Source organism: Aptenodytes forsteri, unplaced genomic scaffold (genome assembly GCF_000699145.1).
Source record: "Aptenodytes forsteri isolate BGI_AS27 unplaced genomic scaffold, ASM69914v1 Scaffold9, whole genome shotgun sequence".
NCBI lineage: Eukaryota > Metazoa > Chordata > Aves > Sphenisciformes > Spheniscidae > Aptenodytes > Aptenodytes forsteri.
In genome coordinates, this window is record NW_008796217.1 from 4,959,286 (window position 1) to 4,973,933 (window position 14,648).

Below are 14,648 nucleotides of genomic sequence, written 5' to 3' on the forward strand. Positions count from 1 at the left end.
CGGCTGCGTGGTGCTTAGTTGCCGACTGAAATTAAACCACGACAGGGAGGAAGTAAGTCTGGAGAAGCTGAAACAGACTGACATTCTTTGATTCCCTAGAGATGTATCTGCATACCTAATGCAGCCTCATTCTGCAGCAGAGCTGGAGATCCATCCTACCAGGAAGCTACTACTCCTACCCACCTGTGAACTATCCCACTTTCTCATCTGAAAAATAAAAAGCTCTTCCTGCATGAATATTTCGGTATGGGTCTGCAGTGTCAAGAAGGCTGACCACCTCCACTATAAAAAAATGTACTGGAAAGTGGAGATAAATGGGCTTTTTCTTTTTCTCCCCATGAAACCTCAAGGCCTTTTTTCCATATCTTAGTAAGCATATGCATACTGACAATAATATAAGCAGAAATTGCTGCTCATGCTGACTGCAGACAGTTTTACTAATGAAGCTGTAGTGTAGTAAGCTGCTTCTTTTAATGTTCATGCTATTGCAAGGGGAGAGTTAGCAAACCTGATTGACAGAACCCTAGCAAGATTACAGGAAAAGTCAGTAACCGCTAAAACACTGCTGGTGGTGTAAGACTGGAGGGAGAAAACATTTGCATCTTGATCTGCACTCAGCCGCTGACTGGAATTTTAGTTATTATAAGCACTTAAAAGACTTGTTTTCTCTGATGGTTTGACTAGAAACAAAGCACTTTTATGGTCTAGGGAACAGGTCTGGTTAAGTAAAAAGGCTGCACAGCAACAGCTTAAACTTCCTCACAGAAGAAACGTGGCAATTCCTTAGCATATGAATGATAAACAAAAATATAAAAGTTCTTATATTCTGTACTTGAATGCATTGATTTCCAATACAAATCACAGGTTTAAAAACCAACAATAATGTTTCAACAAATCATAATGAATTATCAGCTTACCATCAACAAGGGAAGGAATGGATCTCTCGTTGTCTGAATTTGAGAAAAGGATCAACTCCTTGTTAATGAAGTCATTGTAAGTCAAATGTTTTGTTGCTGTACCATATAAAAATTGCTGAAAAAACCACATACGTTATTCATTCAATACAAAAACTACATTACAATTAAATCTCACCCACAAGATTTATTACTACTATTTAGGACTCACCTCGGGAAGGCCATGTAGCCGACGCTGTCGCCTGTCCTCCATGAAGTTTGTTAACCACTCTTTTCGGTCATCAATCTTCTTCTTACTGAAGGCCTGAAAAGATTCCAAGTACACTAAATTATCAGCATATACATGTCTGTGTATGTATGTAACTTTAGTCAGAATTTTAAGTGTACTGCACTATCTGATCAAGTATTCAATAATACGTATTTGGACAAGATAATCCATATAACTAATGTTTACACTTAAGCAGCAGTACAAGCACATGACCTTTTGGACATTGTTGCACAAGGTTTTTCAAACTGACAGATATCTCACTAATCATAATTTAAATTTGTATTACTTTCCCGAAATCTGTACACATTTAGACAAATCTTATCATTCTTATTCCTCTCTTCACATCAGAGCTGTCCTTTGATACGCAAGTTTAGAGGTGTTGGGATCTTTCCCCAAATAATTTTAAGGTTGGGTTCATCATTTAGACTGAACTATAACCAGCTGTCATCAAGAAAATTAGCTGAAGGTATTAGAAAAAAAAAAAAAAAGTCCCCCCTCTTCTTGTCCTTTCCATGCTCTGTTTGCTCTGTCAGCCACAGAATGATGATAATTTGTAGCTGTTCCTGAGTGGTTGGCCCTAGTCCTCTTAAGAAAATTGATAACTTGACAAAATTGACACTTCATGAAAAGACTAAGCCAGAATTAGGCCAGCTGACTGAGGGCCTTACTCTTCATGATGACAAGGTGTCACTTTAAAGCAACCACTTATCACTACAAAAAGACACAGGAATGTTCTGAAAGACTTTGTCCTGTTACAGAAACAGATTTCCCCTCCAGTGAGTGTCTTCTCCAGAAGACCAAGACTTAAAGAAGAATATATAAAAACTGAATATGTGGTTTACGCAAAATTTCAATTACTTTGGGAAATTTTGTGAGTTGTTGAAGTACTGCCTTTTTTTCTCAGGGAATAACTTCTAGAGACTCCATCGTGTCCTGATGGAGTCAACCACTGTTCTGCGTAAGACGACAGTCATCAGTGCTATCCTTTTTAAAGGACTAACTGCAGCACTCCAAAAGAGCTCAATGAGTAGTTTCATTTCCTTGGAGACCATGGTATTCCATAATAAATAGTAAACCTTAGTAACTTACTCTCTGAGAAAGGGACTAAGTGATATCACCCTGTTTTGCATCAGATTGACTTCCTTTGTGAATTGTCAAGCTTTGTTCACAATGTCAGACATCTGAAGGCTTAAGATTAGGCTTTTGTAAAAACGTGACTAAATTCTTACAATTTTCTTTTGGCTCCTTTCAGTGTATCTATACCTTTTCTAGACCACTGAAGTGACAAATGACCAAGAGCTAGATCAGCATAAAAACTATTTTAATAGAATAAAAATAGAATTAATAGAATAAAAAGTTTGAATAAAAATTACTCTCGAATATTTATTCTTGAATAGAATAAAAAGGGTTTTTTTTTTTTCTTTCTCCACTTAAAACTGCTATTCTAAGACTTCATTTCCTAGCAAGAGTTCTTCAGATGCTGAAGAATTTGCTATGTGAAATAATTTTTGTTTTCCTAGATTACAGCTATCACAAGGCGTGGTAGGGCCTATAACCTTACACCACCTATGCCGAGAGGTAAACTTGGGGCTGGGATTATAGCTATCAGCAGAGAAAATGTGGGTAGGAGTATAAGTGAAGCTTCTGTTAACAGCTTCAGTACTAGTCAGTAGTTGTTCCCAGTGTAACAGAGATGACTGGTTTCATCCGGAATTGACAGAATAAGATTTTAGACAACAGTGAGGATCAGCCCTAACAGGTTATGTGGCCTCAGATCAGCCTGTATATGGAAGTCTATTTGCAGAAATAGAGCTCAGAATTTTAATCAGGGAGTTCAGGGTCTGTCCACCAATTGGTTTAATGTACATGCAAATACACAGACTCCTTTTTTATCTAGACGAACACATTTCTCTGGGATGGGGAACCATGGATTATATTTAAGAGCATCTTGGGCAGAAGTAAAATGAGTGGTACAAGTAACTTCTGACACATCAGGCTGTTTTTCTTCAACAGAATAGATACCTACTATACCTTTCTGTTAGTAAAAACACCATTTTACTAGATCCACAGTATAAGTAAAAAGTTGTTATAGACAAAACAACTTTCTCCTTCTAAGATGGGTATTTTCCCATTTTTATTTTTTCTCTCCTACCCCTTTTTCTCTCAAATATCACCTACAATTAAAATAGCGAATCAAAATAGATAAAAGGTGAAACATTTCCTGAGAAAACAGCTTTGTTCCAGACACTCCATCCTTTGCCCTTCCACAAGCTCTCTGAAACACAAGTAATTTCCTGCACACAACTATCTAAAAGATTTCAAATTCAAGTAAGTAGAACACATGCATGAATACACGTATGCCACACTGATATATCTTCAATGAATAATAATTTATCTGATCTGATTTGCTCAGAAACAAGATTCAGATCCCTAAGTAGATGTGAAACATCATTTCTTTGGGCTCTGTTGCCTTACTCAGAATATTCCTTTGCATGTTCCGTCTTTAAAAGCGAGTCTGAATGTAATGTTTCGTGATATCCATACCACACAAAATTGATCAAAGCTACTAAGCAGAAGGTAGAGCTGATTTTGTAGCGTGGATAAGCTCTTATTCCAAAATTTAAAATGTTTTCCAAAAGCTTTTTTCTCTCCCCAAAGTATTTTTTCAGTTACTCAAAAAAACCAAACCAACAAAAAAAAAACCACCAAAAAACCCCCACCCCCAACAAACCCGTTAGGACTTCCTCATGTGCCATTTCAGTAAACAATGGTAACTAAAACATATCATATAGAAGTACTTTTATAAGTTCTTACCAGTGTAATGGCAGCATCATCTTCAGGACCAGCGTATCGAAATAAGATCCGATGTCTTTCCATGTCAGCAAAATATTCTTTTGCTTCTTTAGCAGTGCTGGTACCCAAACCTGTACAATAAAAAGAAATAGTTACTCCATATTCAAACTTAAAGTTTTATTATTTTACCCCAAAATCATTACAGAAGATATTTCCATGAAAACAGCTACAAATTAAACTTCATAGCACCCGTTTATTATGTACTTTTAGATCCATGAGGTTCACTTATTTGTTTTTAAACAAACCTTTGTAGTATTTTATCTTCCATGCTTTATGATTCTCCATATGTTTCTTCCACTCGTCAAATTCAGGAATACTATAAAATGAAAGTTCTTGCTTATTTTTGCTTGCCTTTAAAAAAAAAAAAAAACAAAACCCAGTCAACTTTTCAGTTGCACTGTAAACAATAAATAAAATCTCATTAATAGAACCCATACCTTTACAATAGGAGTGATGAATTCCTCAAGAAAACCGTGTTTCAACAGTGATGGCCAATTGTGATGAATAAAATTGATCAACAAGCCTTTTATGTGAGATCCATCCTGATCCTAAATCAGAACATGAAAACATGAGGCAGTCTTATAAAACATCAGATCCCCCAAACCCACCAAAAAAACTACTGACTGGCCTGGATACATCAAAACAATGTCTGTTGACAGAAAACATAGAAGGGAACAGTTAGTTTTAATTTAGATTCCAAACTGGACCTGGGTATAAAACAGCCACCTGTGAATGGCACTATGCCTGAGCTAATAATAAGCTCTTCCAAGCCAAGTGCGCCGTTGCAGCTCAAAGGTTTCTTTGCCTGTGGCATATTTTCTCCGAGAGCTAGACAGCTCTCCCAGACACCATGGAACTGAATCTTTGTGGAAGAAAGCCAAGGCTGGCCCACAGTTCTCATTGGTGTTAAGATGCTTGATAGTTCAACCTCTCTGGGGAAGAAATAACAAAGCTTCACAAATATCCAAAGCATAGGATTCCTAGGCTTCTAAAATCTGAACAACAGACACACACTTCATGAGATTATCCAAAAATAATTGCCTACATTCTTGTCTCACCGAGATTTTCTAGCATTACTACCTCATCTACTGTTCCCTTTTGTCCTTACTTTCAACATATTTTTAAGTTATCAAAAGCATTCTTGTTTATACATGTTTTTATTACTTTGGTGTCTCTGCTGCTGTGCAGCAAAGTTCCATTGTTCATTTGGAGTAACCAAAACAACATACAGATAAATTATTCCCATAAAGAAACCTCATACATTAGGCATTCCCTCTGAATACATCCATATTGTCATAACACAGAGGCAGATTATAACGCACAAAAACGTAACCTACCAAATTGCAGCAAAACACATCTTAAGAAGCTCTGAATATTAAAACTTGTGAATTTCAGACTAACCTGATCTGTCATGATCATAATTTTTCCGTATCTCAAACTTTTCAGAGATTCTGGATCCTCATAGCTTTTCTTGTATTGTAGTCCAACTATTTTGATTATGTTGTTGATTTCTGCATTTTCCATAATCTGTATAAAAAAAATTATCTTTGCAGTCAGCGTAAAAAGCAGAAATTCAGAAATATCCCAATCTTTTTTAGGTGGGCTTTATAGCTGCTTTTTCAATGCACCCCTACCTCAACTTCATAACCTTTTTATCCCCAGCCCCCTTGCAGCCTTCACACTTGTAAATATTTCTTCTGTACACGCAAATTCTCAAGACTGCACCACTCCTTTTCTCCTCTACAGCCAGAGCACTTCGGGCCCAGAAGGCAGGGAGAAAAGTGCATGTAACAAAAAGTCATCTCACAAAGCTGCCTTCTCTTTCCACTATTTCTGTGGGCATCTGCAACGCGTCTCTTACTACAGACAAAGTATGGAGGGCAGCAGAAGTAATGCGATGGGGTAATGCTGCTGCTACTGCCTTACACTGGGAGTCAATAAAATCACATGGCAATGGAGAGAACATAAAATTTTAGGTTTTTTAAGTATTCATGTAAAATGTTAATATGAATCATAGCAGAATTTCCTTGCACTTGTGAAGAAATGAACTTTATCATCCCAGTACTGTACTACTACACTTAATATTTCCAGGCTTATCCCAGGCTTTAAAGTAGCTGGTACTTTATGAAATCCCAGCCACAAAATTTTCATGAAAAAATAAAAATTAAAATATGAAGATGTAACCCTAGAAATCAAAAATAAACAGGACACATCCATTTGTCAGCTAAAAGGAGATGACAAGACTACTTACCTGTTTGTGAGAAGCTTCTCGAACATTGAGAATTTTACCCCTGAGTGGGAATACTCCGTATCTGTCTCTACCAATAACACCTAAGCCAGACACAGCTAAAGATTTGGCAGAGTCTCCTTCTGTTAATATTAATGTGCAGTCCAAGGAATGTTTGCCACCTGCAGTCCAGGAAGAAGTAGAAGCAAGGCAAAAAAACAGAAAGCGTAATTTTTAAACTCAAATAATAGAAATACAATTGAATCAGTCATGAATATTCTTCCTACTCTACGTCAGGTAATTTAAATAGGCTGAATTTCTATTTTTAGGGATGGCCCTCCATACCACTAAAACTACAGAACAAGAATGAGTATCCTTGCCATTAGCAATACGCTATGGATTGCTATGGCCAAAGAGCTAAATAGACAAAATGGGATGCAATGGTGGCACATCTTACGTAATGATCCCCACACATCTGCACAAAAAAAAAAAGAAGACAGATTGCTTCTGTACCTTTACCATTTCATTTTTCTAGCTGCAAATTTCTTACACACATACATTATGCAAGCCTGAGTCATATACAGGAGTTGTTTCCCATTCTGCATTTCCCCTTGCCTCACAGTATATTTTCAGAAGTAATTTATTAAATTACATTTTGGGGGGTTTCTTTTTTTTTTTTATTGTCCATCAGCTGAAGCCAGGCAACTGTAAGAAAAACTTGACAGAAAAGCTCAAAAGATCAGAACTTTTGCACTTATTACACATTCTCAGAAATTTCTCGAATAGAAGAAACAAATCTTTACTAATAGTGTAATTTTCATTCTACAAGACACACTGCATTTCAGTGCCTGTGTGTCCAGTGTGCTCAAAACTGGTATGAGAATTACATTTTGTTTATTCCAACTGCAGTAGCTGAATAGATGTTCTAAATAATAAGCAGGCTCAAAAAAGGAACCCACCCTTTTCCAAGGGTGCAAATGCTCATTAAGCAGTTTTGCTATTTTATCAAGGCCAAGTGGTAGGAAAGACTGCAAAAAAACTGGTTGAGTCTCACCTACTGTTAATAAGATAGTTTTGAATATATTGGTATTTAAAATAGGTACTTTGATTTGCCTTTACCTGGTAGGTAAAAACAATCCCACACTTCCTATTACACAGAACTTACATTCAACATCTTTGGTCTTCTGAATCAGACATATGGCTTAATATAATCTAAATTAGGCAGCTATTCACACTGTATCAAAAGGTGTCAATAGCTACCATGCTATCAGCAAGGTGGAATCCAAATACCAAGAAAAATACTAGTCTGCTGTTTTAGAATATATGACAGCTTTTTTTTTTTTTTCCTAAGTGAACTGCTGAAAACACATCTGAATATCATCCAGGTGCACTTTCTTCTGGAATGGATGCAATCATTAGCAATTAATTTCATGGAAACGCAATGTGCTGGCTATTTTCCTGAACACAGCTCTAAAGAACTCAAAGAGAAAACTACATGAACTGGCAGGTTCAAAGAACACTTTTATGCTTCACGAGATTTAGTAATCTAGCTATTCCCTTACAATCCTATACTCCTACTCTTGGTTCTTTATTTTTCCTTTCATTTCTACCTCTTCTCCTCCAACAAGCCACAGAACTATGTATACCTCATCAAGATCTCAACAAAGCAAGAATGACCAGGTATAGGACTCAGTACCTCATTCTTTTCAGTGGGAGAGGAAATTTGCAGCAAGTACATCACTGTACAGATACATCTCTCTCCTATTCCTAAGTATTAACCAGTATTGATTCAAAAATTTAGTGGTACCTGGCACCCAAGAAACCTGTGGATGCTGGACCTCAGCTACAAATTCACTCTTGAAGTAAAAATAAAATCTAAAAACCACAAGAACTAAAGCCAGAGAGGTCTGTGGCCAGACACTACTCTCCCCCAGCTGCACTGGACTACTTCAGTCCAACAATTACTGGCACCTGCTATTAGAAACCAAAGCCAACCCTGTTCCCTCATCTGATTTGGGGTGCTTATGAAAGTGTAATTCCTGGGATCCTTACAAATATTTATTTGTCCTGAAACATAACTACATCAAATAAGACTACTGTATTTTGCTGCCAGATTACAGATAACCTGTGTGACATGTCCTGAAGCAATCTCCCTGAAACTATATCTTCACGTATCAGTTAAACCTTTTCTCCAGCTTATGGGGAGGTCCGAAATTCTTTTGAAAAGACTATTTTAAACTGTGTAACTCTTCACGATATGCTTAGTCATGTGCACATTCATAGCAAACATTCATATAGCAAAGACTTGAATTTTTTGGACCTAGAAGTGATTGTCACCTCTCACACACAGAAAGAACATGTACAGTCCTTACTTCATCTGACCCTGAGAATCCCCAATCCTTTCTATTAAGATCCCAAAGACAGAAAGAAAGAAAGATTGATAGTTCTACCATGTTTTGTCCATGTACTCATTAAAGAATTTCCATGGTACCAGGACTTACTTTTCCCCTTATGTTAAGAAATATCAAGCTTTCAGTCAGATGCAGTCACCAACTAAAGTTCATTGAGACAAGTTCTCAAGAGCAGAGCAACCAACACACACTCAGCCACACTAAAGGAGTCACTTTTCTGTATAATCTTCTGCCTTCCCTTTCTCAATGAAAACAGCTTCTTATCGAGGTCAGAGATCCTGATTATAGTATTAGCTTAGTTCTTGCGCGAAAAGAACAAAAAATTCCTATTGATTTTCAAGAGCAAACAGATGATCTGTATGGTACCTTCAGTCTTTAAAAAGAAAGGACTAAAGAACTTTTTACTAGATGTATTACTTGTGATTCTCCAATTTAAAACATCTCTGCCAGTATATATAACACTTCAGAAAGTCAGGCCTAGTGTGAATATGACAATACACGTTGTATTTGGAAACTGAATGCTGAAACTCTGCCTTCCTGTGTGTCAACACCGAAAGTGCAATGCCTTCAATGTGAGAAATCTAGTATGTTCCAGATCTTCAATAAACCAATACCTGGGTAAGCCTCCTTGGGAGATGCAGAGTTCCTGCTCCCCATGTGAGAATAACTAGGCAGCAGAGAAATACCTGGGTAACAGGGATCCAAGCCATGCAAAACTTTAAGCATCAGTGTTGAGCCCAAATGAGTCTCTACATGCCTTCTCAGTTGAGGAAGTTTCAGGGTGAAAGGCAATGTAATATTTTATTAGCTCCCCTGTTAGAGGTTCTTCCTTCCCCTCAGTGAAAAAAACTGAGTAAGAAGTGACTTTGAAGCCTGGTCTCCAAAGCAGAGCTAAAAAAACTATGAAGAAAGTGTATCCAAAATCATTCATGATGTTATTTATGAGCACTAGGCTTGACATCCATAAAAACACAGCATTTCCCCAAGCGCATGATCTTCTAGGCAAGAAAAATACCGGGAACATGCATCTGACTAAGGAATACAAATTCCACAAGCAAAACACTAGTTAAAGGAAACATGATTATCAACTTTTGAGGCAAAATACAACATCTGAATAACTGGAAAAGTAATAAAATACTGAAGAAAGCTCAATAAAAAAAAATTAATAACCTCAGCCCAAGGAATCAAAAAGAAAGGGAGGAAAATTAAACAGAACTCATCATCTCATCAAGTCATCTTTGACTTGAACACTGGAGCTCAAAAGAAAAAGCGTCTTTACCAGTCTTACATGCTTTTACCTACTTAACGCACCCACCTACTTCATTCCAATTTCTCTATCTTCACTTAATGTAAGGATGTATTAAAAATCAACTAACATTAACATAGACTGGCAACATTTCAAGCTCTTTAGTCATATGTGCCCCTCAAACAATTCAAGGACAACTCCCATCCCATTGCTATTGGCACAAAGATTGCCAGCTAATCCTGATTCCTATCTGTGCTAGGAAGCAAGCCAGCAGAGATTGCCAGTTTGCCCTATATCCCCAGACAGGAACCTAATGGCAATTAAAATCTCATGAAAAAAGTCTCTTGAACCATTCCCTCAGGTCTGCACACTACGTGATCTACTTCCTATAGCTTGTGACCCTATAAAGATTCTGATCTTTTTATATTAGAAAGGTCAAGAAGACTAGTCACCTCCAAAATAGAATATTGGTAACACTATTTAGCTGGAAACCACAATTAGAAAATACGTGCTCTTTCAATATGGAACTTCACTGCCGCTTTTGTTCAGCATTATTAATTCTCTACCCTAGAGAGGACTGTGTTCCTAACATCAAACTCACCATCATGTTTTAATTCTAGCTCTAGAAAGTTTAGAAAACCAGAAAGTTTTTTCTTAAAAAAATACACATAAGGATGAGAAATAAAGTCAGGTTTAAAATGATGATGTCTGTGAAAAATCTATGAAACATTAAAGACATTAAAAATAAGTGCTCTTACCAGCATCATTAGCATCATCCAGTTTCGGAATGCCCTTGATTTTACTGTGTTTCACCGATGAACATTTTTTGTTCAGCTGAGTTTGTGCCTTAAATTTGACCCAATTCAAAATACTCTCTATGATACCACAGTTAGAGGCCTATAAGCAACAGATCAGAATTGTGGATGAGAAAAGTAAAGCTTCACACAGCAGATTCTTATCTCTCAATTTTAAGTCACTGATCTAACACTGTTTCTCAAAGCCCTCTAAATTTTACAAACTACAACATATAAAAGGTCAAGGAATTAACACATACCTTACCGTCTAGCATTTTATGCACACAAAACCAAAACACAACACTCACACAACTTCTTTTCCATCCCTTGTATAATTGGTAGAAGGAGAAAAAGACAACTGAGACCTAATAAGAGGTTGTCTTATGTTGTGTGGTTGATGTGCTGAGACATTTTAGGTACTAAGCACCTAAAGCTTCCAGGACTTTGGCAGCAAAAAGTAACCTTATGGGATATTTATAACCATTTAAAGTTTCTTTGGAAATGACTGAAAACGGCTGAAAGACACCCCCCAAAGCATTTAAGAATAAAAGGCTCTATATCAACCATTTGAGAAACTGATAACATTTTAAGAAACACATCTGCAGCAAAAATAACATATAGCATATTTTCTAAACTAAAACTGCTTTAGGTTTGGTTTCATATCAAAAGAAAATACAGGTGGAGCAAAATACTGTGAGCTTTGGCTTTTCATTATCCCCCATAATACAGCACTCATTGGTTAGAGATTCTGCTGCACATTTAGCACCTCTGGAGATCAATGCACACTTCTAGGAATATTAGAAAAAACTGTAAATCAAACCTACTGATAGAAATACAACATATACAACAAAACCTGAAGAATTAATACAAGATTGTGTTTGTTATTTTTTCCTGTAAGTTCTATAAGAATGTCACCAGTAACACAGAATTAGAAGAATAAACCACTATACAATAAGTTAAGTTTTGATGCCAAGAGTATTAGCAGTGACACCATTCTCCTTACTACTGGAGTTCCAGTTATGCTACTGGCACTAAACAGGACTTAGTATAATGAGTTCTGGCTAACAGAATTCTGCTTTTCCTTCCTTGTATAAGAATGTAGTAGAGGAGAAACCTCTACCATGTATTTCTACTAATACATTCATTTAGAGTAGCAATTCTTAGCCTGTCTACAGCCAAAATTTCTAAACTTGTTGCCTGAGAATAATGATCACTTTGAATATTACAGCCACAATTTTGCATTTCCTTGATTACTGGAAGAATAAGTAAATGTGATATGTTCCCTCCCTCTCTTTTCACTTCAGTGAAAAAGAATAAGACTGATATAAAATAATAAGTTAGACAATATTCTTAACTTCAGAAAAATATTTTAACACAAAAAAGTGGTCAAGGCCTATGTTTAGGTTTAAGAGTCAAATTCATTTCACCAATATAAATACCAGAATCTCCAACAAATGAGCTGATCCAGTGAAGCTCACTTTTAAGTCCAGGGCAACTGCCAAAACACAGTCATTGCTTCCATTGTTAAGGCCAGAGAATGAACAGAAGTTCCTCCATCCCATTTTCATACTATGCTAATGTCACTAGAGTACCATAATGCACTAATTAATCTTCTGCTACATAACATACATACACTTGATCCAGTATGTCAATTCCTGCTTCACAGAAAAAAAGAAATATGCTTTACTTACTGCTTTAAAAAATTTCTCAGATAGCTGGCACTTGGACCCAAAACTTTTAGGCTGCAATGTCATGTTTTCCTTTGTCTGGGAATCAAATGATGGGTTTTCAATCAAGCAATTAACAAAAACCCATATATGATTCTTCACCTGTTGAAAACATAGAAACCAATTTACTCAACAAAATTACCACATTCATATTTTTCAAAATTTTTGTTTAAAGTTACTTACCTGAAATGGTTTCACTGAAACTCCAGCTTTATTCTTCTTTTTCACCACTTCTATCAGTTTGCCCACAACCTGATCCACCACGTAATCAACGTGCCTACCACCCTTAATGAGGGAAGAGGGGAAAAAAAAGCAAAATCAAAACCATTGAATTTCCTAATAACTTTTAGCTGTATTAAGAAAGTCCCTGTCTTGTACTTAAATTTGAAAATCCATGCACATTAAGTTGCAGCATAACAAAGGAAAATTTGTTTTAAAGTTTCTCTTTCGTGTCATTTAGTCTTCATACAAGTAAGGATGATGGATGTTACACGGAACAGAAGCAGGAGACCTTTCATTCACTGTACAGTCCTGGACTTCAAATGTAGCTGCTTACACCTTAAGAGTATGGCAGATCTGAAAATTACTCTGTAGCACTGGGATGGTACCTGCAACACCACATGGCTGTCAAGATGTATCTTTTTAACAGGCACATAAATAACCTTGAACTAAAAACATCATACATTCATTCATCAAATGAAACTTTCTCCATTTGGTTCATAAAAAAATGTTTGAGAGCTCACCCTCAGATATACAGTACCCATGCCTATTCCTTCCCAAAGGTCATCTCACCTTTTATTAGCTGTATTTACAGAACCGTTTGAATAAACACTATTAGCGTTCTTTGCTAGCCTTGGGCTTATGCAAGGGCAAACAGAGAGCAAACTGCAAATAGCCAACCACAAGATCCAGAGAACTCTAAAAGAACAGAGCAAGGTAACCTTAAGGAGATGAGCAGTTCTTCTTAAAACTCACCAGAGGCTAAGCCTGCTCCAAATTCATACCTGATGTAGCAAAAAGAGATACATAACAGAGCACGCAGTTAACTATAAGCTGGCAAACCGACCCCTTAGGAGACCACAGGGCAATAATTTCTAGCTACATTATCATGTTGCCATCTTATCTTGTAGCAAACAAGAAGAGTCAGATGGACTCCCTTACAGTTACTGCCCAAATGCAGCAGAAAAAAAAGAAAAAAGAGGGACTCTGAGTACTGGTTATGCTTGCTTAAGGCCTTTCCAACTAGATATTTCAAGTGAGGCCATTATTGCAAGAAAACTTTTGGTGGAGGCAACGTATTCACCTCCCAACTACTATCCCTAGCACAACAGACCCTGAGGAAGAAATACTTACTTATGTACTTAAATTTTGGAAGTAATAAGTCAGAAAAGTTACCTTTTTGAAGCCATATATAACTTGCGCTTTGCAATATGGCAGAGTGATGAAAATGCATATGATTTTCAATCTTTACATAGTGGTTTTACTATTGATGAAATTCAGTCTAAATAGGGAAGCACTAAGCATTTGAACACCTTCAGAAGGTTCCCTAAAGCTTCTATCACCTTCTCTAGCTACAATTCTCTTTGGACTTAGATTTAAACCAGCTACAAAAAAAACCCAAAACATATTGCTAGAACACAAGTAATTTTGAGATTAAATTGCTTGGAAAATAAAGGCATTTCACATAAGCTTTCTGGGAAAAAAGGGTCTATTATAGATCTATTACATCCTAACAATGACTACTGATTTACACGTGTAAAAGAAATGTAACAATTATGGGGTATATTCCACAATGCAGAAGTAATCTGAATCAGAACCACTAGTAAAGACTAGACTAGAACAGAGTATTTCAGTTGGAAGGGACTTACGATGATCATCTAGTCCAACTGCCTGACCACTTCAGGGCTGACCAAAAATTAAAGCATGTTGTTAAGGGTATTGTCCAAATGCCTCAAACACTGACAGGCTTGGGGCATTGACCACCTCTCCAGGAAGCCTGTTCTACTGTTTGACCACCCTCTCGGTAAAGAAATGCTTCCTAATGTCCCATCTAAACCTCCCCTGGCACAGCTTTGAACCATTCCCACATGTCCTGTCACTGGATACCAGGGAGAAGAGGTCAGCACCTCCCTCTCCACCTCCCTTCCTCAGGAGGCTGTAGGGAGCAATGAGGTCGCCCCTCAGCCTCCTTTTCTCCAAACTAGACAA

At 37.0% G+C, this 14,648-nt stretch overlaps 1 protein-coding gene across 1 annotated transcript in view; it reads right to left on the reverse strand.

Moving 5' to 3' along the window:
- Positions 1–14,648, reverse strand: part of TOP2B (topoisomerase (DNA) II beta) — a 71,271-nt gene that overhangs the window by 25,239 nt on the left and 31,384 nt on the right. The window contains exons 9-18 of the mRNA XM_019474481.1: positions 12,624–12,725; positions 12,405–12,542; positions 10,678–10,816; positions 6,287–6,444; positions 5,437–5,562; positions 4,473–4,583; positions 4,281–4,386; positions 3,997–4,106; positions 1,126–1,218; positions 918–1,032 (exon numbers count right to left, since the gene is read on the reverse strand). Of these exons, the coding sequence (XP_019330026.1) occupies positions 918–1,032; positions 1,126–1,218; positions 3,997–4,106; positions 4,281–4,386; positions 4,473–4,583; positions 5,437–5,562; positions 6,287–6,444; positions 10,678–10,816; positions 12,405–12,542; positions 12,624–12,725 (1,198 nt within the window). The remainder of the gene's footprint in view (positions 1–917; positions 1,033–1,125; positions 1,219–3,996; positions 4,107–4,280; positions 4,387–4,472; positions 4,584–5,436; positions 5,563–6,286; positions 6,445–10,677; positions 10,817–12,404; positions 12,543–12,623; positions 12,726–14,648) is intronic.